Consider the following 24,304-nt stretch of genomic DNA (forward strand, 5'->3'; position numbering starts at 1 on the left):
CACTAGAAACAGACAAAGCAACATTCAACATCAGAAACAACATTCAGACAAGTGTCAGATGTATCCAGACATACAAACACTCACATACTACATATACATATGCATAAGGCACAAAGCTTCTCACACAATCCTGCTCCCATTGCACCTTACAAATATGTTTATTTTTGTTCATCATTTTCACGCAGATATGCAAATCTATTTTTTCCCAGGGAACAAAGGCATAGGGCCCAAGTGAGTCCTGCTTCTTCAAAGTGAAACACAGAAAGGAAGCCGGTCAAATGAAGAGCATGCTGCCTCAAAGGAGTCTTGTCGCCACGTTGGGCTATGGCTCAGGTAGGACAACCTTTAAGAAAAGCTCTTGTTTTCATGTGATATTTGGATGAATCTTTGGTCTAACAGACATCAAAGAACTGGACGAAAGCTGGAATGCATGGTTTGGCTCTAAGAGCCATACGCACATCAACAAATTCTATGGGTAACATGTTTTTGGGGTAAAATCATCCAGATTTTGTATACAAGGATGTGTTACTTTAGTTGGTTTTCAAGTGATATTTCCCCTTTGTAGATCATTTTAACCAGGTCCATGAGCAGTGAATCTTCAGCAGTAGCTGTCCTAGTGATCAGTCACTGCTGGCTTTCAGGATTTTTTCCTAGCTCTCAATATCAATAATTGGCAACAGAGTTGTTTCTAAATGTGTGAGAGTATATATAAGGTTTTCAAAATAAAAGAAAGTGCTGACTGTGGGTCCACAGAGCAGACAATTTTGGTGGATGGCAATTCATGAACTCCTAGAGGTATGTGCGTTTAAAAGTGAAAATATTCTACCAAAGTGAAACATGACTTAAAGGAAATTGCATTCAGAAACTTGTTACGGTTATCCCTCTGATTCTCATTCATTTAGCTTTAGCGGTAGCAGCACACTTTGTAGTTACTTCCTTGCCTTGGCTTTGTCTGAAAAATCCATTTCAAGGGTCACAATAAATAGAGGAGGAGTTTGGTACCTGTAAAGCAGTGATGGAAATTGCAGACAGTACCTACAATGATTTCAGAACATTGTGAATCTCAATCCTGTATATATTACACATTTGAAATTTTAGATGTGGAAATATCTGCCATCTGGGAGTTGTTAAATATGAAGTCATTCAAATAAATATGTATCTGGAATGACTGTTAGCATTACCATGCTAACAGTCATTCCAGATACATATTGTTACCACAACATTAGAATTTCGTCTTGGTTGAAATGACTACTATAAAGTTTTGTATATTTGGCAGAATAGCTTTACGTAGATTTGGTTATAAACTGCTCTGCACTACAAGTTATAAAAGCATTCAAGCTGCCCATCCAAGTCATAAAAGAAGCTCACCAATTCCACCCCACTCTGGTTATTAATTTATTCACTGAGATCACAGCCACAGGTAGATGGTGTCCAGGTTAAGTCCAGACACCCATGACTTAGAGCACCATCCTTACAGTGCATGCTAAGATATGGGTGCTGGGGTAGAGGGTGCTCTCAGGGTCCTGGCTTTCTCTTACAGTAGAGAGTATGATGGCATTCTGGTCTGTCTTGGTTCACCAGCATTCTTCCATTTTTAGAAGAAGCTGCTGAGCCAATGTTTGTATTGGGCTCAGAACTGTATGAGCGCGCATTCTTTTCTGGTTTCCCCCCTCTTAGTCAGCACACGTTTGATGGCTCTTCTCTCAGCTGAACTGGTATTTATTAAGGAAGGTACATTTAACCTGACTCTATAGCGCTGTATGGTCAAAAAAGAGACAGGATTACATGCTTTGTAAACTTGTTTTCTACAGACAGCAGCGGCACTTTGCTGAGAGGCTCCCGCTCCAAGGCAGAGCTGCAGGAGCTGATGGAGACGCTGCAGCGCAGGAAGAGTGCGCTGGAGGCCAGCCTAAGGGCAGCCGAATGCAGCCGCAACTACCTCAGTGTGCCTCCTCCTGTCGGGCCCCAGTCCAGCAGACCTCTCCTGCAGGGTCCCCTCTCCATACTCAGCAACGCCGAGCGCCCTCCATCTGCCTCCAGAAGCTTCTCCTACATGAGCAGCAGCAGCGTGCCCCCCTCGCCTCGCCAGGGCGAACGCCAGCTTAGCCCCAACTGCTTGCTCCGTCATGGCCGCTCTCGCCACCAGTCGCAAGACAGCCTGCTCCTCTCCAACTTAGCAGATGGAAGCTCTCTGCTCTCCTATGGGGAGCCCCTGCCTCGTTCTCCCAGGGTCAAAAGCGGAGCGGCCAGTATGCCCTCCAGCCCTCGTATGGGCCGCAGGCTCTACTCTCAGGGCAAAACAGCAGACACCCGACAGAGGAAATATTCCACTGGCTCCCTCAACAGCCTGGGAATGCACAGCCGCTCTCTGCCCCGCCTCCATCGAGCAGCGGATCCCCCCGCTCTGTCGCTGCCCACTCGCCATTCAGTGGGGAGTGGGCAGCGACAGCGGCGCAGTCTGTCCTCTCTTGAGCAACCGCCTGATGTGACGGTGCCAGCCAGCGTGCCCAGTACACCCAGGAGGGCCAGCCTGGCCTCTTTGAGCTCCCTGGGCTTTGACATGGAGTGTGAGGGGACGTGTTTAGACCTGGGCTTGGGAGAGAGGAGGCTGTCGTTTGGGAAGGGCGGGCTGGGTCCAGGCCAGAGGATGGGCAGCATCAGTTCTCTGAATGGGAAGGAGGAACTGAGAGACTACCACCAGCACCAGAGAGACGAGAGACTCAGGGAGCAGAAAGTGCAGAGACTGGTGAGTTTCTTTCTGTTCCTCCAGTGAATCCATGTGTCCTTAATCCGTCAGACTATCAGTTATCCTTATGTTGGATAAATGATGGTTTCAAATTTAATTATTTCTTCTCACTTCCTTCATTTTTCATTTAAGTGTGAGGAAATGTGATGGAAAGTTTGCCCCTAAACAGCTTGTTTGACTTCTTGTCCTGGTTTTGTTGCCATCTGGTCCCCAGTTTCTTGCTGAGGAACTCTTTTGAAACATGAAAGTGCTAAAAAAAAAAGTTGTAATGTTGGATGTTAACACTTTTGGGGTGGTTTTTAATAGCAATTCCATCGTGATCATGATTTGTAAACCATCAGTTTGTGAGTGTGCTCTCATCCTCCCTGTCTGCAGGAGTGCCAGCGTCTGGAGACCATCTTGAACCTCTGCACTGAGTTTGGCCAGGTGGAGAGAGAGCCGGCGGGCTCAGCCGTGTCCGACCTGCAGAAGATCAACAAGGAGTTGGAGAAGCTGCAGGTGTCAGACGACGAGTCGGTGTTCTCTGACTCTCCCAGCAGCGCTGCCCCAGACAGCTGCTTTGGGGCCAAAGCCAGGGAATACCAACTGGCTGAGGAGCAGCAGGTCTGCCAGCCTCAGCAGAGCGGCTACAGAGAGGCCAGGTCCCACTCTCCTGCTGTCAGCCTGAACAGCAGCGCCCCGTCACCCTCCTCCCACCACAGAGTCAAAGTAAGACCCTACTCCTCCATTCCCCAAATCTACATCAGACTCTCTGACGGATGCTCACCAGCACTACTTTGGGAGAGTGAAATAAAATTATGATGGATGTTGAGGAATGAGGAATGAAGTCAATTCAATCAACTCAGTTCTTTTTTGTTCAAAATTCAGTTACTGGAAGCGTTTGCCATAAAAAATGTTCTTGCATCCAGTATATACAGTAAACTCCTTTTCCAAATTCACTTATATCATAAATGGTCAGACAGATAATCATTCTCAGAGATCTGATAGCTTGTTTCTATTTGTGTGTTTGACAATTTTGTTGTCAGGGCAAATACTTTAACCTATGTAGTCATGTTAGCAAGGACTATAGCTTCTTCCAGGCATAAGTCCTTGTTCACTGCTGAACCCGTGAGTCCTGTGCCTGCATGCTAAATTAATTGACCTGAATCAATTCACATTTACTAGTGGGGTGGTAAATCTACACATTGCAGGTTCTGAAAAAGTCATTCAGTATTGTTAAATAGAGCCTTTGAGTCTTCAATTCAATTTTAGAGGTCTTAAAAATGAGTCACATGCTGACATTGCGTCCATAGCATAGTCATTGCACATTATGTTCGCCCTCCACAGCGTTAATCGTTCTGTACCTAAAAGTGTTTTGAAGTTAAGGTTGATTCTTGAAAATCATAGGCTTGATTGTGAGAAGCAAGTATCTAAATGTCTTTACTTTTTACACACGGATGGCAATTTGTACGTTTCCTGTTTATGTGGGTGTGTAAGACACATTAACAATGACATCACAGTTGCGCAAGTCTCTCTCACAGTCGTGATGTTGCTGTTTAACCACGGTTTGATCTTTCACACTGTAACTTAATTGTTTTTATCTGATTAAATTACAGTGGGAATATCACAAATATATCTGCCTTGACTCTTGGAGGAGCCCAGCCCCTAACCAGCCCGCTTCCATACTGTCTCAGTCCTAGTACCACTGAGTTACAGTCTCTGTTAAATGTGGCATTTTTCCACTCAAGAGCAGTAACAACCTAATGGTGTGTCTGGTTTTAATGAAGAAGTTCTCCTTGGAATAGTTTTGCTGCAGCAGTCAGCCATTCAAACTCTTCAAGGAGGGGGAACAGGAAATGACTTTATCCCCAGGAGAATAAGTGTGTGCATGTGTGTGTCTGTGCACATGCCCAAATGTGTATGGGTGTGTGTGTGTGTGTGTGTGTGTGTGTGTGTGTGGAAGTGGGAGAGTGGAAGAGTTCTAGTGTATATGCATGGCAAAGACATGCATTTTTCCAGATGTTTTGCGCTTTATACTGAAGCTTAATTGATGGAGGATCTTATAAAAATGGTAATTGTATACACCAACACAGATAATTTTGCCAGCTTTTATATGAGGTGTTAAGGATACAATTTTCACCTGTTGTTTACACCTACAGTAGTGTTTATGAATCATATTTTGAAGTGGAGACCATCATTTCTGCTGTGTATCCACTCTGACAGAAGTTTACAGACACCAGTCCTTGTTGAGACTCCCAGTACCTTCTTTTCCATCTCTTGCATTCCTCACAGCAGCAGCATGCAGGAAGGAGCGCTCACATACCGCCTGGGAAACTACCTATAAATCCTAGAGCTGCTTGCCACATGAGGCTGCAGCCACACAGATTCATTCCTCTTGGCTCCTATAAGGAAGACGACCTGATATTATACGAAGTCTTAAATGTGCCTAAATATCAGTGTGAGTGAGTGTGTGTATGATATTAGTAGCAGATGCGATATGTGGGAGTTCTCCTACTGTGGTGTGACTGGCAGTGAAGTGCAGTGATAGAGATTTCCATTACACAAAGTGGAAAGTAATTCTGTCCTAGTAGTTGGTGAACCAGTTTCGGGTGAGTTTAAACAGCAGTTGCGTTAGTCTAATTCGGCATAAACAGTCAAAATAGTTTCACAGCATACTTTATGCATGAGGTTAATGTTCTGAAATAAGTAGTTCCTCAGTTTATGAGGACTTGCCTTAACTTTCCATTGAGTATATAATCACCAAGAGACCCTGCTGCCAATAAACCCTATAATGGCAACAGAGAATTGTCTAGAATAGTTTATGTGCAGCATGTATGCGCATTTCATATATTTATGTGTGTGAGTATTTACATTTCATATGTGTGTGTGTGTGTGTGTGTGTGTGTGTTTGTGTGTACAAACAACAAAGTCTGAATGAAGTCCCTCATAGATATGCCATAGACACACACCCTCATTGTATTATATACTGTAGACACATGCATTTATAGTCATGATGTCACTGCAGGCCTTGGAGATTGTGCAGCTGAAACAGGAAGTAACGCATATAGAGGAGGAGAGGATTCAAGTTCTGAACAACATAGATGAGCTGGAGCAGAAGATCAAAGACCTGGACAACCAGATGGAGGAGTCCATCAGAGAGGTACAGTATAGTCTGTGTGAACAGAAGCAACAGCTAAGTGGCTTCTTTGTGTTCAGGTGATGGTCAGTGTTTGTCTTGTCAGAGCTCGCCACAGTAAAAGCTGATAAAGTGGGCTGCTTAAAGAGTAACTAAACACCAAACCCAAATCTGTGTAAAGCCTGGCTTCTAAAGGTAAAAAGCATGCTATGTTCACCTTGTATAGATTACAGCAGGTGGTGACATCACCTGGCACCGAAGATCAGCCAATAGCAGATGGCAATTTTGGTAGCATGCTTTTTACCATGAGATATCAGGCTTTACACAGATTTGGGTTTGGTGTTTAGTTACTCTTTAATTCTCAGGCATTGCTTTCAGAGGCATTATTCTGTCTGCTCATGCATTTATTGCATTTTTAAGTTTCCTTTTTAACAAGAGTGAAGCCAAAGGCAAGTTTTCTACTATATTCTACTGTATGTCTCTGTTTGTTGCAGATGGAGGTGGAGTGTGCTCTGCTGGAGGGGGAACAGGACTCTGAGATGGCCCAGCTGCAGAGGGAAAAGGAGGTTCTGGACCAACTCAATGAAAAGATGCACAGCATTGAAAAGACAAGCCTCACTGAGAAGTCAAAGGTAAAAATGAGTGAAATGTTCAGAAATTGCATGCCATTAATCTGTTCCAGGAGGGACTTGACAAGGCAAGTTTTCTTTGTCAGCAATTAGCTGATGTAAATGTCTCAATATCTGTCATTGAAGCAAGTTGGCACACACAACCAACAATCCAGTAGAGCTGACAGTGGCCAGAGGTGAGCATGTGAGTGTTAGCGTCCAGACTTATGGACACGGGTCCCAAGGCGCTAAAGCCGCAGCTCAAGCAGCAATTCTCCAGGATCAGTTTGACATAACCACAGCTTCCTCCAAACTGGGTTCAGTTACATTCCCGTTGAAACCAAACAAATTATCATTCCAAAAGGAAACTTACAAAAAAGCCACTCAAACCACCTACAGACAAAGGGTTCATTACATCCGGGACCTCCAAAGCAACTTGAAAAGCCTTCTAAAAGACACTCATCATAACTAAAACCGTCCAAATGTGCACCAGCAGAACACAAGCCCAGAAAACAAAGAGCTAAAACCTAAAGATCTCTCTTACAAATTAAACAAAATGTTTCTCAGTGGCATAAGCATCTAGACCTGCTGGCTCTCTCTCCCCTCTTTTGCTTCCTGTCTCACACTGACAGCTCCTCTTATGGCCCTCCTGTGCCTCAGACCCGGATCTTGGAAGGGGCCCAAATCATTACCATGTGCAAAAAAATAGCCAACTCTGTGGACAACAAACATCTACTCAGATATTTTATGCAAATGAGTTTGGCTGCAATTTTTCCAGTTAGATTAGGACTGTAGAGCTTGAAATGCATATAGAGGATGTTAACAAATATGCTATTTAGCAAGTTTCTTCTTCATGGTCACAATGTCTTGGAGCTGCTGTGAGGTAAAAAATAGCCAGGGAATTTAATGGGGAGCAATGGAAGGTGAACAAAAACTTAACTGGCATTTGATAATAAATCTTCAGTGGTGACTAAAGCATAGTTAAAAGCACATGCTATCCTTTTTTCATGGAATTGAATATGAAAGCTAATGAACTGAATATGAATAGTTTTGGCCTTTTCCAAGTGAATGTGCAGGTCAATGTCAAAACAAAACCCACTAATATGAAATTAATACACAAGAGAGCCAAATCAAAGCAGCTGTATATTTTAATAGGTTGACATTGTTAAGTTCAACTTCTTTTCAGGACTACAGATGTGCTTCAAAGTGCTTCAGATTGTTTTTGTACTAACGTAATACTCCAGCTACAATTAATTATAACAACTACAATAAATTGAAACCATAGCGTCTCTGTACTGCATACACTGGTGCACGTGTGAACACGTACACTGGATTATTTTTTTGTCACAAAAAATATTTCTGTCCCTTTAAAATTGTCCAAAATGCCATCTCTGGATAAGGTGATCAGTTAAATGCCTAAAATGTAAATGTAACTCAGATGTAAACACCATTTTAAATGCAGTGAAAACAGAGTTTACATCAAGACAAATTTATTCATGAATTTACATACATAGATTAAGTAGATTAGGTATGTAGATTAGTCTCTCCTAAATTTACTGTTCATTCCTTGTGCCCAAAGTAGATGGAATTCACTGCGCGATTGATGTTTTTAGTGATTGATTGATGGATACTGTATTCTCCCTGCCTGTTTGCTCTGCACATTCACTTACTTTAAATTGAGTGTTCTGGGTTTGTCTATGTGTGTTGTTCCTTAGGAAGCTGCAGTGCAGACGAAGCCTTTTGAGGACTTGGAGTTCCAGCAGCTGGAGAGAGAATTTCATCAGGATGAGGAAAAAGAGAATCAGACCCAGAAACTTCTCAGAGAGATTGCTGAGTGCCAGCGCATTACTGTCACACGCAAGGTACAGAGAGTGCGAGTTTTTGTGAGTGTGCATGTAGCATGTCGTGCATGTATAACGCTATAGTTAGTGTTGGCACTGCATCACTTTGAAAAGCGTTTATTTTCAGTAAGAACTGTCAACAAAATAGGTTAATGGCATTTTCAAAGTTTGACGAGTAGACTATGCCAGCTGGCTTGCCAAAACTAATTTTAAAAACCAGTGCAAAAACTTTCCGATTTGTTTTTTGCTTTGGCTTCTAGCATCTGTTCTACACTTAGAATGAATTTAAATGTATATGTGTAACTTAACTCAAAAGGTGTCCTCTGAGCGGTTACATTTTTCAAAGCAATATAACAATATGCAATATAAAAATGTCAATAAAACCTTCTAACATGACACTAATTCACTCAGGTGATACTGACACGCTGAAATTACAATGCTAATAGATAAAAAATGCTTATAAATTATAGAACTTTAACAGTTCAAGAATATTTTGGGTCGACCCACCAAGCCTGAAAACTCCAAATACATAGCAGAGGCAAACCTGCTAGCTCTTGCACACCGAATAGAGAAAATGTGGACAAAAGTAAATAAACCTGCAAAAAACGGTGCTAGGCTGAACCAAAAATGCTGTTTGTCCACAACAGATAAATCTATATAAGTAACCTTTGCTTTTAGTTATTTTACCAGTAAAACCAAATTTTGCCAAAAACCTAGGAGCATACTGTTGCATTAATATCAGTATTGGCTATTCAGTGATACAGGCCAGACAGCAGTGTGCTCTTATTTACAAAATGCAGTGTTTTATGTGTACATAAATAGGTTGATTAGAAGTTAAGTTAAATAACTTGATAATACAGCTGTTAATATTCAAGCTTAACATTGTCTTGTGTCCTAGGTGAAATATGTTATGAGTATGAGTTTGAGTAGTGTGTAGATTAAAAACAAAAAAGAAACACAAAAATGAGAGTAAAAAAGTAAAGAAGCTTCACTCTCTAACTAGCCTTACTTTCTCTTGCTACTCTGGTTTCTGGCATCGCGAGGGAGTATTCATGCTCTTATGGGACAGTCTTAAGACGTAACAGTAATATACTGTATATGAATTCCCAAATTGAGTACTATTCCCTCTTAAGCTCTGGACTGCTTGTCAGTAGACTTAAAAACAAAATAAAGTGCAGAGTTGGATGCAACTTAAGGTTCAGATTACTATCAGGGAAAGTGCACCTAGTCTACAAGAATGAATTTGGCTCTTTGCTTCAGATTTAATCTGCTCTGTCTGCTCAGTCGTGGTGAGCACATGTTTGGAATACAGCAGACATGACCACAGATCTGCACCTATAAAAACCTTTGGAAAGCATTTGTGGTGATCATTTTAATTTCCTTTCTTTTAGGCTTTTTAGGCTTTTGGTATATGCTTACTATTCAATTATAATGTGGTTTGTTGTTATTAATCTTACTACAGGTTGTGCATGAAAATAAAGCTGCGAAATTGTGAGAATTGCAGCACAAAGCATGAACTAATTACAAGAACCATCAATACCAGCAATGGTAAGCATGAAATACTATTTACATAGTAATAAAGACCAACGAAATGAATACCTTTTTCATTCACATGCAAAGCCAAGAGAGGACAAAAATGGAAATGAGAATGTTTGTATCCCAAATCAGAAAAGCCCATTAGGATAATTTTCTTCCCCACAAGATACCAGCTCAGAGAAATACTAAACTAGTTTAATTTGAAATGAATACAGAAATGCAGTTGTAAGGAAAAAGTCCTCAAACAATAGAATTACCGCTCCTAAAATGAGAACTTCCTCTTGTCCACTCTGCTGCTGCTTCAAAATAAAACACCTCTGCATGCCTGCAACTACAATTCAAACTAAAAGTTCCTGTTTCTAATTTAGTGTGGTGGCATTACTTTGCTACATGCACATCCTCTTTGTTTGTGAAAGCTGTCTGTTATCTTAGTGTTATCGTGCTGTTTTGTTTCTCACAGGAAAGACTCATGACACTGAAGAAACAATCCACACAGATCACCTTACAGACCCAGCAAGAAAGAGAGAATTTCCAGAAGGAGAAAAACAATTTGCTCCTCATGCTTCAGAAGGTAAGAAAAAAACATTTGTAACTATTACCTATGTTACCTATTGTAAGTATTTCACATTTACTTGAAAGACTGTCCTGATGTCTACAGGAGAAAGAGAAACTGGCGTCCTTGGAAGGAAAGTATGCTGAGTTGTCTGAGGGTCAGGCCTTCGCTAACAACCCTGTAACCATCAAAGAGGTAAGAAACACTAATCCCACACCTCCTCATAGTTCATATTGTATAATATATTGCACCTCTGCCTTAAAAGGAAATATCTCACACATTTAATGACTGAAGTTTCCAATGTCTACAATGAGAAATCCCCTCATGTGTCAATGTTTCTCTGTTTTCTCACGACTGCAGCACTTGCACTCTCTGAAGGAAAGGAGAAGGAGCAGCAAAGAAAACTCGTCCCACCCCAGTGACAGCCTACCTCACAAGAGGAGCCAGCAGCTCCTCAGTCCCTACGGCAGGTCCCTGGGGCGCAGTCTGCCCCCTAAGGTGAGCACCAGTGTGTCTAAATCATCCAAACAGGGAGTCTCAGTTTGAGGCTGGTGACACCCATCCAGGGTTTGAATTGTGTCCCAAGTCTTGGAGGGTCCCACCCAGAAAGGGATGGGCTGGGAGGAGTGGTGGTTGCCTGTCATGAAACTCTCAATTTGTTGATTTATGAAGGAGATTTGCTGGTTTGCTCATCTTGTTACCAACTTGGGAGATTTTGCTGCATTCAGTGACACTCGGAAATTTTGAATACTTTAGTAGATTTATACAGTATGCCACATTCTAAATTTTGGTTTTATCCAATAACGTAACATGGTTTCAGCCCTCCCTTAATTCGAACCCTGCACCCATCTAGATTATGTATAATTTTTTTAGAGTGAGAGAAGGTAGAGATTACATAAACTTTAAGGCTGTAAACCAGGTCCTGACCACCCTGTCTGCTGCTGTGTGCTGTTCAGGCGCACCTGCCTCTGTCCCAGAGCTCCAGCTGTGGGAGCGTCATCCCACCGGGCTTCACTTTCTCCTCCAGGGACCTGAACACCCGTCGCCTGCTCAAGAGTGAGTCACACTGCCACTTTGTCTCTTCTTCTTGTGTGCTTCAAATCTATGCAGTGTGACTGGCTATAAATCTCAGGCTGTATACCTAGAGAGGTAATGCTATGTGATTAATTGTGACTTTTATTATTAATAAATCTGTACGATATCAATCTGTAGTAAAAGGGGCACCACATTTAGTCAGAATGTATTAAGCAATGGTTACTTTTTGAAATTAATGCTTGTCTTAACATAAATACTGTATATTAGACATAGGCGTCGCGGTGCGCTCGCGTTCCAAGTCGTCTTGTTTTTTCCAGGCACAACCATGACAATATCTCAACATTTTGGAACGCCACAAGCGCACCTGTCACATCCTGAAAGCCTGAAATAAGCCTTGAATCGCTTACCATCCAAACGAAGGTCCAGGATTGGTGATATTCTCCTACTCCTGTATTTTTGCTAAATCCTATACTGCCGACGCACAGTATCCTGGCGCTCGGCCAAATTCATGCGCCACGTCATCATTCATTCAGTTTGTTTGTGATACGGGACATTCACTATCGAAACCACATATGTCATCAATCACCAAGCATGCCAATCATATCCCAACCTCATCCCAAACTGGACTCTGCCTTGTGTTTGATACCTCTAGCATTTTGACTAGTCATAATGTAAAAAAAGATATCTTAAATTAGCATTTTGACTAGTCATAACGTAAAAAAAGATATCTTAAATTAGCATTTTGACTATAGTCATAATGTAAAAAAAGATATCTTAAATTAGCATTTTGACAAGTCATAATGTAATGAGAAATATCTTAAATTAGCATTTTGACAGGTCATAATGTATTGAGAAATATCTTAAATTAGCATTTTGACAGGTCATAATGTAATGAGAGATATCTTAAATGCTAATTTACAATATCTCTCATTACATTATGACTAGCGAAAATGCTAGTTTAAGATATTTCAGATCTGTAATGAGAACTGCTGGAACTACCACTACTAGGCCTATACTGCTGCAGCAGCTGTAGTAGTAGCAGCAGCAGCAGCAGCAGCAGCAGCAGTGTTGTTGCTTGCTACTACTGACTACTACCACCTGGCTTAATGGTACTGCTGCTAGCAGGAGCAGCAGCGGCAGCACCCACCACATTCCCTGGAGCCCCTGGTAAAGCTCTTACTGTGGACTTTGACAAGGGCCTACAACCTTATAAGATAAGATAAGTCTCTTCGTACCAACCACCAGCTCTTCAACGAACCGCCATCGCTAACCGCCAGACCACACCTTGGGAGTGACTGGCAGGTTGGCTTCAGCGGGAGGCGAACCGCCTCTCTTCGTACCAACCACCAGCTCTTCAACGAACCGCCATCGCTAACGCCAGACCACACCTTTGGAGCGGCTGGACTGGGTGGCAAGTTTGCTTCAGGGGAGGTGAACCGCGCCTCAACTACAACCGCCAGACCACCGTTTGGACTGGCTGGCAGGTTGGCTTCAGCGGGACGCGAACCGCGTCTCTTTGTACCAACCACCAGCTTTTCAACGAACCGCCATCGCTAACCACCAGACCACACCTTGGGAGTGGCTGGCAAGCTTGCTTCAACGGGAGGCGAACCGCGTCTCTTCGTACCAACCACCAGCTCTTCACTGAACCGCCATCGCTAACCGCCAGACCACACCTTGGGAGTGGCTGGCAAGCTTGCTTCAACAGGAGGTGAACCGCGTCTCTTCGTACCAACCACCAGCTCTTCACCGAACTGCCATCGCTAACCGCCAGACCACACCTTGGGAGTGGCTGGCAAGCTTGCTTCAACGGGAGGCGAACCGCGTCTCTTCGTACCAACCACCAGCTCTTCACCGAACCGCCATCGCTAACCGCCAGACCACACCTTGGGAGTGGCTGGCAGGTTGGCTTCAGCATCTCTTCATACCAACCACCAGCTCTTCAACGAACCGCCATCGCTAACCACCAGACCACACCTTTTGGAGCGGCTGGACTGGGTGGCAGGTTTGCTTCAGGGGAGGCAAACCGCGCCTCAACTGCAACCGCCAGACCACTGTTTGGACTGGCTGGCAGGTTGGCTTCAGCGGGAGGCAAACCACGTCTCTTCGTACCAACCACCAGCTCTTCAACGAACCACCATCGCTAACGCCAGACCACACCTTGGGAGTGGCTGGCAGGTTGACTTCAGCGGGAGGCGAACCGCATCTCTTCATACCAACCACCAGCTCTTCAACGAACCACCATTGCTAACCGCCAGACCAAACCTTGGGAGTGGCTGGCAGGTTGACTTCAGCGGGAAGCGAACCGCGTCTCTTCGTACCAACCACCAGCTCTTCACCGAACCGCCATTGCTAACCGGCAGACCACACCTTGGGAGGGGCTGGACTGGGTGGTGGGTTTGCTTCAGGGGAGGCAAACCGCGCCTCGACTGCAACCGCCAGACCACCGTTTGGACTGGCTGGCAGGCTTGCTTCAACAGGAGGCGAACCGCGTCTCTTCGTACCAACCACCAGCTCTTCACCGAACCGCCATCGCTAACCACCAGACCACACCTTGGCAGTGGCTGGCAGGTTGGCTTCAGCGGGTGGCAAACCGCGTCTCTTCGTACCAACCACCAGCTCTTCAACGAACCACCATCGCTAACGCCAGACCACACCTTGGCAGTGGCTGGCAGGTTGGCTTCAGCGGGTGGCAAACCGCGTCTCTTCGTACCAACCACCAGCTCTTCAACGAACCACCATCGCTAACGCCAGACCACACCTTGGGAGTGGCTGGCAGGTTGGCTTCAGCGGGAGGCGAACCATGTCTCTTCGTACCAACCACCAGCTCTTCAACAAACCACCATCACTAACGCCAGACCACACCTTGGGAGTGGCTGGCAGGTTGGCTTCAGTGGGAGGCGAACCGCATCTCTTCGTACCAACCACCAGCTCTTCAACGAACCGCCATTGCTAATCACCAGACCACACCTTTGGAGCAGCTGGACTGGGTGGCAAGTTTGCTTCAGGGGAGGTGAACCGCGCCTCAACTACAACCGCCAGACCACCGTTTGGACTGGCTGGCAGGCTTGCTTCAGCGGGACGCGAACCGAGTCTCTTCGTACCAACCACCAGCTTTTCAACGAACCGCCATCGCTAACCACCAGACCACACCTTGGGAGTGGCTGGCAGGTTGGCTTCAGCGGAAGGCGAACCGCATCTCTTCGTACCAACCACCAGCTCTTCACCGAACCGCCATCGCTAACCACCAGACCACACCTTTGGAGCGGCTGGACTGGGTGGTGGGTTTTGACAGGATTGCAATCATTTGAAGGCTTGTTTTCACAGGGTCCTCATTTCTCTCAGAAACACATTTCAGTGAACTATTAACTTAATATAAGAGAAAGTTTCCAAACACGCCCATCAAGCATCCAATAGCTACTGGTCTGAAATGAGGACCGTGTAAAAAGGTTCCCAAAGAGAGCCTCTTGCCGCGGTTCAAGCAACAGCTGTACCAGCGCCCAGGGGAGTTCATACCTTATCACACAGAGTGTGGTAAGGTATGAAGCTGAAGACCTCAAGCGAGGCTTTTTATGCCCTGAGCTGCTGTGACCAAACATGTTGGAATTCTGATTGTGATGTCATCAGTGCAGCTGAGACAGGCTCTGATTGGTAGAGCAAGGTCCAGCTCCATCCAATGATGTCATAATCAGTTAGAATGGCGAAGCGAAGCCGTGTTCTGATTGGTGGAGGAGAAACAGTGGGCCAAGCCGCTGATTGAATGCCAAAAATGAGTTTGGATTATTTGAAATTCTATTTTGTGTGTGTGTGTGTGTGTATGTGCGTGTGTGTGTGTGTGTGTGCTAAATGTTTATGCTTCAAGGCTGTTAGACAACATTTAGGCCTATATCACTCACACACTCACATTCGCTCACACAGTGTGTGTGAGTGTGACACACACACACACACAATGTTATGGTACCTGTGGGGTGGGGTGGGAATAATAAACTCTGTTGAATAATTTGAATTGTATCAGTCTCAAGTTCTCATTAATTATCTTCTGGATTATATTGTAATGTGCTTTTACATTAGCTTGCTCTAATGTGACTTGGTAGATGTGAAAATGTAAGTTAATGGAGCATTACAGATCCACAATACAATGCTAGTGGTCTTTAAACAAGATAATGTAATATGTGTGCAGTCATGTACGTTTCATGTAGGATAGTTGGTTGTGTTGATCTTTACTCCATTGTTAAGATTTATGTAGTTACCCTTTTTTCCAAGTAGACACATTACACTGTAAAAGAAAAAATATATAACTAATAGAAAAAAGGATGGTTTTAATCAAAACTTAGGCGTACATACAGTATATCAATAGTTTGTCACTTTGCATTTTCCTTTTTTGGTGAAGGTGATTTAGTCTATCTTTTACTGTATTCAAGAAAGCTCAACAGTGATGCCAAAGTCTGTAGAATTGCAGGAAATGCATTTAAAATTAGTAAAATATTCTGGAAATGCATTTAAAATTAGTAAAATATTCCGTCTAAAGGTTGGGGGGCCCCCAGCCCCCCAACCTTTAGACGGTACCCCCCAATGTTATAGCCACAATTACGCCACTGATATTAGACAATATAAGAGTCAGTGGTTTTGAAGCTAATGACTTGTTTTGCACAGCTCACTCAACAGATGTAACACACACATATAATCCCTTCATTTATAATCACTATTTATAATCCCTTTATTTATGATTCAGGTATGATTCATTAGATACTGTATGTTTCACTGTGATTTGGATCTCTTTCTGAAGATATGAACATTTATCGCACAAGACAGAGATTTAAAAAACATGTTAAATAGCAGTAAGCCAAGATATTTGTAAGAGGGAACGGTTTCAATCACTGTGCCAACAGCAGTACCCATTTTTGACATTATTTGACATTACTTGATCAAAAACGTCACTTTTGTTTGCAAAATCAAATTGCTCAGTGCTTTGATCCTTGTACCCACACTGCATAAAATCTAGAATAGACTTAGTTTCCTTCAACCTTGCCGGCTGGAGTTCATATTTTTGTTTTACCTGATATTTTATTGGAAAAGAACAAAGGAGGGGTCAAGACACAGTGAAGTAGCAGGTGGGCGACCTGCTTCTCCATTAACACTGTAAAGCAGCTGGCAATGTTCTCCACTCCCACTGATAGTTGACCCAAAATGAGGGAAATGGGAGAGCAGGGGGGCTCGCTTTCAAAGACTAGCGCTGACTCACACGCGTATGACGTCTTCTCTACAGAGTATACAGCAGCTTAATATTTAGCTTCATCAAAATTATAAAGGAAGATTTGAACCACTAGAGGGAGCAGCATGTTGTATGTTCTTTAAAAATAGAAATACTGTATGTTAGTCATGTATGTGCAGCAATGTTGAGATTCTGACCAGGACTGATGTATTTCCCTATTGCATGGCCATATGCTTTGATTTTCATCAGGAAAAAGTGATTTTATTGTTATTGTAAGTTACAGTTCAATGCAAGCAGCATCTTTACATTGTTCAGATGCTTAATGGAGGCATCATACACTGACAAAGGGAAACTTGATGATTGTGTGGGACAACTATGAATTGAATGATATCTAAAACTATCTACAGTAATATATTAGTATGGTCTCACTCACATAAGCATGCATTGTAATGAAAAAACAAAACAAATTAAGAAAAACAACCAGGTGCTTAAATAGTATCCATACAGTTTTTGAAGAAGATTTAGATGTGTGTCTTCAAAATTTAAGCGAAAAAACCATTGTCTCTTTATTTGTCCAAACTAGTGAGCTTTAGAGACAGAGACTAAAAATAATTTTCTTGGTAGGTACTGTTGTCTCTCTCGTCTCTGATGTGATGAGAGAACATTATTTTTGAAGACCTTTAAGAGAACCTGCCTTATTTTCATCTATTCTCAAAGTGCTTCATTGAGCTGCCTGTCTATCCTTAACTATATCTTTCTCTTGCTTGGTGGATCGCTGTTTCATTTCTGTGACTTGACCTGGTTGTTCCAGAAAGGTCTATGATTATGAGATGCTATCGGGCAGGCAGTAGTTGGTTGTGATTTGGTTCTTTTTAAGATTTGATAATGCATGTTGAAGGTGTCTCTGATTCTTTTCTATCCTGTTCTATTCTGTCAGCAGGCAACGGCCACGCGCACATGAATGAGGACAGACAGAGACGGAGTGACTTCTGCAGCAGGGCCGTCTCTGAGTCCAATGTCTTCCTGGACCCCTTCTCCTACCAGGATACCAGCCAGGCCTCGGACACCGTCAGCGTGGACAGCTCCGACAGCATGGAGACCAGCTTCTCCGCCGGCTCCCCAGACAACATTTCCAGGTCAGAGAGACACCATGTTAACATACATGAAAGGCCAGTTTTAAAGGTTCACACACAGGAGAACTGAACTATGTCTCAACAGGCTATGAGTCAGAAGAAATAGAGTTTCAGGTAGCTGCTGCATAAAAGTTGCACAAGAGTGAGTGGAGGTGGTTGGGTGATGAAGGGGGAGTAACTGTTGTAATGTAGGAGTGTCAGGTCAGAGACGCACATGATTTCTCTTTCTCACTGTCAGTTTCACTCTTTCTCACACAAGCACTCACACACTATACAGTTTCAATCAAGGCCTTTGGAATGTTTTTTTTTAAATTTTGTTCAGTGGTAAACAGGTGGAAGGGAAGCGCCAGTCTCCTTCATCCCAGAAAGCTAGTTCATCTGCTGTGTTTGACCTAGTTATGTTTAAACTTGTGTGTTTCCCACAGTGCCAGCACATCCAACATGGCAAAGATCGAGGAGATGGAACGTTTACTCCGAGAGGCCCAGGCTGAGAAGCAGAGACTCCTAGAACATCGGGTAATGTGTGGAACCTAACGGCCCCCTGTCCACCTGGCATTAACATGCGTCTCGTGTCCGGATTGTGTCCAGATATTTTTTAGCTGGATTACATTACACCTACCGTTAAAATGCCTTTCATGTATCCACATTGGGATTGGATTTCTCTTTCCCTCACCAGATTGTCATGCACGTCACTTCGTCTCGTAATATTGACAGTAAATGCTTGTTCCCCATCCATGAGTGTCCTGACAATTAATTTTTGCTAGTATGTTACTGTTCGAGCTGCCTGCTGCCTGTTCGTTTTGGTTAGATCTATGTGCGAAGCTTTATTTCCGTTAACATAGCTCCTATATGTGGATTGAAAACACGTCGCATTTACACTACTTTGGTAATGTGGTCAAATACGTCTCTGGCTGCCTCCGGAGCTGGTTTGGATGATCGGATCTTCAATGCATCTTCAGTGAATTTGCACCTGGATTTTATGCGTTTTTTCACAATCCAGTCACCCAAGACGCATGTTAATGCTAGGTATAAAGGGGGCCTTTGGCTGTACTGTACTGTATCTATGCATGTGTGTTGATGCTGTTTCTAATCCCCTGTATGTGGAATGTGTAGGAGCGAGAGATGGAGATGCGCAGGCAGGCTCTGGAGGAGGAGCGGAGAAGAAGAGAGGATCTGGAGAAACGACTGCAGGAGGAGACCAGCAGGAGGCAGAAACTCATTGAGAGGGAGGTTAAACTACGGGAGAAACAGAGATCACAGGTAACTGATGATAAGAGGATGGAATCTGATTGTGTTTTTATTTTGTCCCTCCACCATGGTGCATGATGCGGGACGTTATGTTGTCATGGTGGCGTCTGTCTGTCTGTTTGTCTGTCTGTCTGTCTGTAGACACATTCTTGTGAACACAGTAACTCAAGAACAATATATGATAGAAACTTCATACTTACACCACTGGTTCCTCCTATATGGTACATGATCTGATTCAATTTTGAAGCACCTTGCTGCATAAATTTGCATATTAATGAGGAAAAACAAATTTTCTTGAAACTACTATAACTTCTTAATGCTTAAAATACGGTGTTCATATTAATATCAACCATGTGTTATGTGAACTTATGTTGACATTGAAGTATTTGCAAATTAATACATTGATTAGTTTAATTAATTACCTCATCAGCATAACTGGTTATGTTTAATATGTCATGGTGATTGTTGCGGGACATTTAGGCAGCTCAAATGCCTCTTGTGCACGATTGGTTTCTTGTCTCTTTGAACAAAGTAGCATGCAGTGTTTAAATCTGTAATTCTGTCCGCAGTCCCGGCTGCTGACACGCTACCTCCCTGTAAGGAAAGATGACTTTGATCTTCATGGCCATATCGAGGCAGCTGGACACAACCCAGACGCCTGCTTCCATCTGGCTATCACCGATAAAACCTGTAGAGGATTCCTGGTCAAAATGGGTGGCAAGATCAAGACCTGGAAGAAACGCTGGTTTGTCTTTGATCAGAATCGTCGGACCCTGACCTACTATGCAGGTGAATGCAAAAGACCCTCTATACCCTCTATATATAGTGTATCTCTTCCTCCCTCTTTCTCTCAGTCCTCTGTCTCACATTTTAAGCTGCATATTTTCAACAAAGTTACTGCAACAGTGACATCATTTTCAGGCTATGTTGGGATACTTTGGATGCTGAGAACGAGCTTTGATCACAGGGTTTTTGTTCTGCTGTCCGTAAATAGAGTTGTGTTTATATTCTGTGCTGCAGACAAACATGAGGCCAAGATGAAAGGAGTCATATACTTTCAAGCCATAGAGGAGGTGTACTATGACCATTTAAAGAACGCACATAAAGTAAGTTGTTTCTGTGTGTTTGTGTGTGTGTGTGTGTGTGTGTATGTGAGTGTAATTTTATTAAACTAGCTAGGAACAGCTTACATAAACACATACAGTACAACACCGTTTTCTTGGAATATTGTTGAAATCTGTTTGTCTTTCCCTTTTCCTTCACTCTCCCTCTTCTTCTCTTCTTTCTGTTATTTCACTTTTTCTCTTAATTACATTCGCTTCCACCACCCAAGAGCCCCAACCCCTCGCTGACCTTCAGTGTGAAGACCCATGACCGGGTGTACTACATGGTGGCTCCGTCTCCTGAGGCCATGCGTATCTGGATGGATGTTATCGTCACCGGTGCTGAGGGACACATGCATTTCATGGTGTAACGTGGCAAATGTCATACTCCACCACTGTCAGCTGCCTTTTTCAGACATTTAATAAGACAACAGACACACAATGTTTAGATCCAGTGTGGATCTTCATCAGGTCAACATGAAGTGCACTTGTTTATGTACTTATATCTATCAATCAATCACAGGACCGTTTATGTCCAAAAGCACACTTTATAACGTAATCAATAGATTATAAGAATGAATATACTGGTGTCATAATAAAATTATTTAGGCAGTTTTTCATTAGTTTATTTACCATAAGTGGCTAAATCATCAATACACCAACGCAACAATGCAGCTGTCATATTTTCCAACTTACTTGCAACTGGCTACAAAACCTCCACCTCTCTCTTCTGATTGCTCAGCAGTTGATTGGGGAAGCTTCTGATTGGTCAGTAAGCTGAACATCTGCCACACATGCAGATTGCCTACACACTGGAATGCTTCTCTCCATCTGTCTAACAGGTTTGTTTGATAGCTGTAAAAGCGAGAGTATATGTATCTGGTTTTTTTTAAATTGCAGCCTCCTGTAATTTAGATATCCCAGCTCTCTTCTTCTTCTTCTTCTTCTCTTCTTCTCCGCTCCCCTTCCTCTACCAGTTCATTGGCTCTCATATCTTAGCCTGACTGAAATATCTAAGAAGCCACTTCCTGTGAACTCCTGGTCGTATTATCGGGTCACAGTTTCCTGGTCGTCCTTTCCCATATAGGATCATCCACTTTATATTAGTGGTTGTGAGAATGCACATTCTTATCTTACCTCAGATGTATCATATCTATATTGTCACTTATATTCAAATGTCATTATTATGAGTATTATTATACATTTGCAACTCACACTATTTTGATTATAGACTACCAGCACATAGCTTTGATCCACACAAGCCCACTATCAGTATTTCCTTAAACCAGATATGTGTCTCTTTTCATCATTTTCTTTCCAATGTGCCAAGCCTTCCATAAACTCTCAGGCATTTATACATTATACTATTTGTTGATGCATATTATTCATGTGTTCCTACAGTGTGTTATTGTTCAGAAGCATGAGTGACTGAGGAGAATCCTGAAGCACCAGAGTCTTCATAGGGATTTTTTCACATATGCAAATGTGGCCATTTATGAAGAGATGACTATGCACTTTTTTAAAACCTACCTTTATGCAATATTTTCTATTGTTGGAGAAGACATTCCACATAAATGAAGCAAACTGTCCCAATCAAAATGGTGTTGTGTTTCATGCCTAACAGTGTGTAATTACCTGCCTCTGTCTATAGCGGCGTTGTCTATGACAGAACTGCATGAACAGGCTGCAAGCACGATATGAGGAAGCCATGTTGTGCAACAGTGATGTGTACAGTTCCAACACAGCATGTTCCCTAATAGCAAAGCTTTCCATTATATCTTTTCACCAGCAGAGGTCCTCAGTGATAAGAGTTATTTCATTTAAATGACGTAATGCTGTGGCTGGTCATACTCTCTTGGTAAATAAACAATTACATTTGAAAAGAACAGGAGCGGAGCCTTAAATCCATCTTAATTAATCCATATTTACTAGTTGTTATATATCAAATGTGTGCATATATCTGCGCATGCATGTCAATCATAAGAATGAGCCTTTTGGAAGCGAAACAGACATTAATGTTTCAGGAGGTTAATGCATACAAAATGATTGATTTTAAATATGCTATCAACTCCAAGTGTATTCTTCAGTGTTGCCTATTTTTAACAGTCTGACTTATTGATGATGAAAGATTGTGTTAACATGGTGTGACCAGCTGTTGGTTCACAGACTGCGAGGCTTGCTGTTCCACTTGCCTGCTAGTGTTGTTTGACTTTACAAGAGTGCAGATCGGGTTTCAGAGCTGACAGTATTGCGGATGTGTTGTTGCCTCTATCTGATGCCTGACAAGTTAACATCTTATCTGCCATCCAGTATGAGGCACTTCCCTGTGTGTTATCACAAGCCTTGAAACAAATAACCACCACATTGTTATATATTTTGAATCCATTTGATATTTTATATTTTGTATATGAATAATGGTAATTTTAATGGACACTAGGCTACAGTTTTTATAACTGATGTGTGCCATGTTTCATTACAAATAAGAATAAATACTTTTGAGTATAAATAATGTTTGTAAAATATTATGGTTACTTGTGTTTGTCTTTGTCACACCGCAACATGCACATTATATTTCACTGCCGACAAAAACATGATCATGTTCTAGGGAAGAATACAAGTTTAGTGTGGACTATTGCTTTACTGTAGTATCTATTGCTTTGTGTGTTGTAGAGCTGAAAGGAAGCCTTATAAATGGCAAGATGATTTGCTTTCACAAGGGTGTTGGGTACCATAGCATTATTTTCACACAGTTATGCTATCCCTCTCTGCTCATGTGAATGGATGGCCTAATTGTATTGTCCAGCATGTCCATCTGGTGCAGTTTAATTAGCTATTTTCAACAAGCTATCCTTAAAGGATAATGCCAAGATTTTGACTTTTGTTTATGTCATTATTGCCTTAGTGAGAGTTAATACCACAGACCAGACTGTTTTTCAGTTTCCATTACTATGGTATTTTATGCTAATTCATCAGTCCCGTCAGTTCCCAGTATACCTGAAAATGTATCTTAAACAGCTCAGCAACCAACTGAAGCTATAAAAAAAAAATAGCCTTCATCACATAATATAAACTCTGAAGAAGCTTAAGGGGAATGACCAACCTCTGATGCTGTAGTAACGTATATTAGGGTAAAAAGTGACACTTCAGAGTTTAATACTGCATAATCATTAAATGTAGTTGTTTCAAAATTGGTCACCAAAGATGGGTGTGTGGTGAGTGTTTTGGTATGTGTAGTAGACTGATTTAAACTTCTTGGATATACTATGTGACTGCATCCTCAGACAGAGACATTCCTACTGGACTGGTTCAGCCTTGGTCAATGCACAGATTGGATTTGGAAACAAATTGAAAATGTATATGAAAAAAATAAAAGTAAAAATAAACAAAAGAAAAGTCAGGTAATTCAATAACTAAAATAAAAATGGTATGTAAAACAATCAGTGAATATCTAATTTGCATGTGTACTGTATATGAGTGCACTCATTAAGGTCCTCATGTATTTAAACCCCTCCTCCCCACGCTCACAGCCTTTCATTGGTTGACCTAGTGGGGTTGGCATGGAAACGCAGAATGAAGCATGCTAAATTAGGTTCGAAAGAGGCAAGTCGTCTCTCCAGAGGCAGAGGCAGACACAAACACATGCACACACACAGACCAGAGGCTGCATTGCCTCAGTGCATTATGGGTGCTGTAATTTGTGTAACATATCTGGGGCAAGGGATTGGCCTCAACAATAGTGCAAGTATTTGCAGGAAACAGAAATAGCTCATGTAATGTAACTGAACAGCAGGAATCTGAGTATATTCCAACCGAAGCAGCATGTTCCTCGTTAATTCTCTGAGCTCTTCCCCACTACAAGCGGTTGACATTGTCACTGTAATAAGCATGGAAGCAACATCGCTGTGAAATCATGTGAATGGCTGCTGACAAAAGGCAGCATTCATTGAATATGCATATTTCAGTTTCCTCTTTAAAGCTGTGCAGAGATCATGTTGATAGCAGCAGGTCCCACAATGGAGAGCATAATGTAATTTAGCACACTGTGGCACAGTGTGAACCCTCTCTGATAAACAGCTTAATATCTGCTGGAGGAGTCATGATTATAGTCTCCTCTCTATACATCTACATGCCGTTTAGACAAAGCGAAAGCAACACATTTGCTACTTGACTCCGG

The 24,304-nt window shown here is 42.5% G+C and overlaps 1 protein-coding gene across 1 annotated transcript in view; it reads left to right on the top strand.

The window, feature by feature from the left end:
• phldb2a (pleckstrin homology-like domain, family B, member 2a) overlaps nucleotides 1-22,609 on the top strand; it is a 25,864-nt gene extending 3,255 nt beyond the window's left edge. Inside the window, exons 2-18 of the mRNA XM_078286812.1 lie at nucleotides 210-333; nucleotides 1,812-2,746; nucleotides 3,122-3,454; nucleotides 5,751-5,885; nucleotides 6,356-6,493; nucleotides 8,185-8,331; nucleotides 10,307-10,417; nucleotides 10,505-10,594; nucleotides 10,760-10,897; nucleotides 11,356-11,455; nucleotides 17,587-17,782; nucleotides 18,205-18,295; nucleotides 18,893-19,039; nucleotides 19,597-19,816; nucleotides 20,048-20,133; nucleotides 20,361-20,972; nucleotides 21,532-22,609. Of these exons, the coding sequence (XP_078142938.1) occupies nucleotides 279-333; nucleotides 1,812-2,746; nucleotides 3,122-3,454; nucleotides 5,751-5,885; nucleotides 6,356-6,493; nucleotides 8,185-8,331; nucleotides 10,307-10,417; nucleotides 10,505-10,594; nucleotides 10,760-10,897; nucleotides 11,356-11,455; nucleotides 17,587-17,782; nucleotides 18,205-18,295; nucleotides 18,893-19,039; nucleotides 19,597-19,816; nucleotides 20,048-20,133; nucleotides 20,361-20,501 (3,063 nt within the window). The 5' untranslated portion in view covers nucleotides 210-278 and the 3' untranslated portion in view covers nucleotides 20,502-20,972; nucleotides 21,532-22,609. The remainder of the gene's footprint in view (nucleotides 1-209; nucleotides 334-1,811; nucleotides 2,747-3,121; nucleotides 3,455-5,750; nucleotides 5,886-6,355; nucleotides 6,494-8,184; nucleotides 8,332-10,306; nucleotides 10,418-10,504; nucleotides 10,595-10,759; nucleotides 10,898-11,355; nucleotides 11,456-17,586; nucleotides 17,783-18,204; nucleotides 18,296-18,892; nucleotides 19,040-19,596; nucleotides 19,817-20,047; nucleotides 20,134-20,360; nucleotides 20,973-21,531) is intronic.
• Nucleotides 22,610-24,304: the final 1,695 nt, after the last annotated feature.

The sequence above is a fragment of the Centroberyx gerrardi genome, chromosome 11, assembly GCF_048128805.1.
Source record: "Centroberyx gerrardi isolate f3 chromosome 11, fCenGer3.hap1.cur.20231027, whole genome shotgun sequence".
NCBI classification, from domain to species: Eukaryota; Metazoa; Chordata; class Actinopteri; order Beryciformes; family Berycidae; genus Centroberyx; species Centroberyx gerrardi.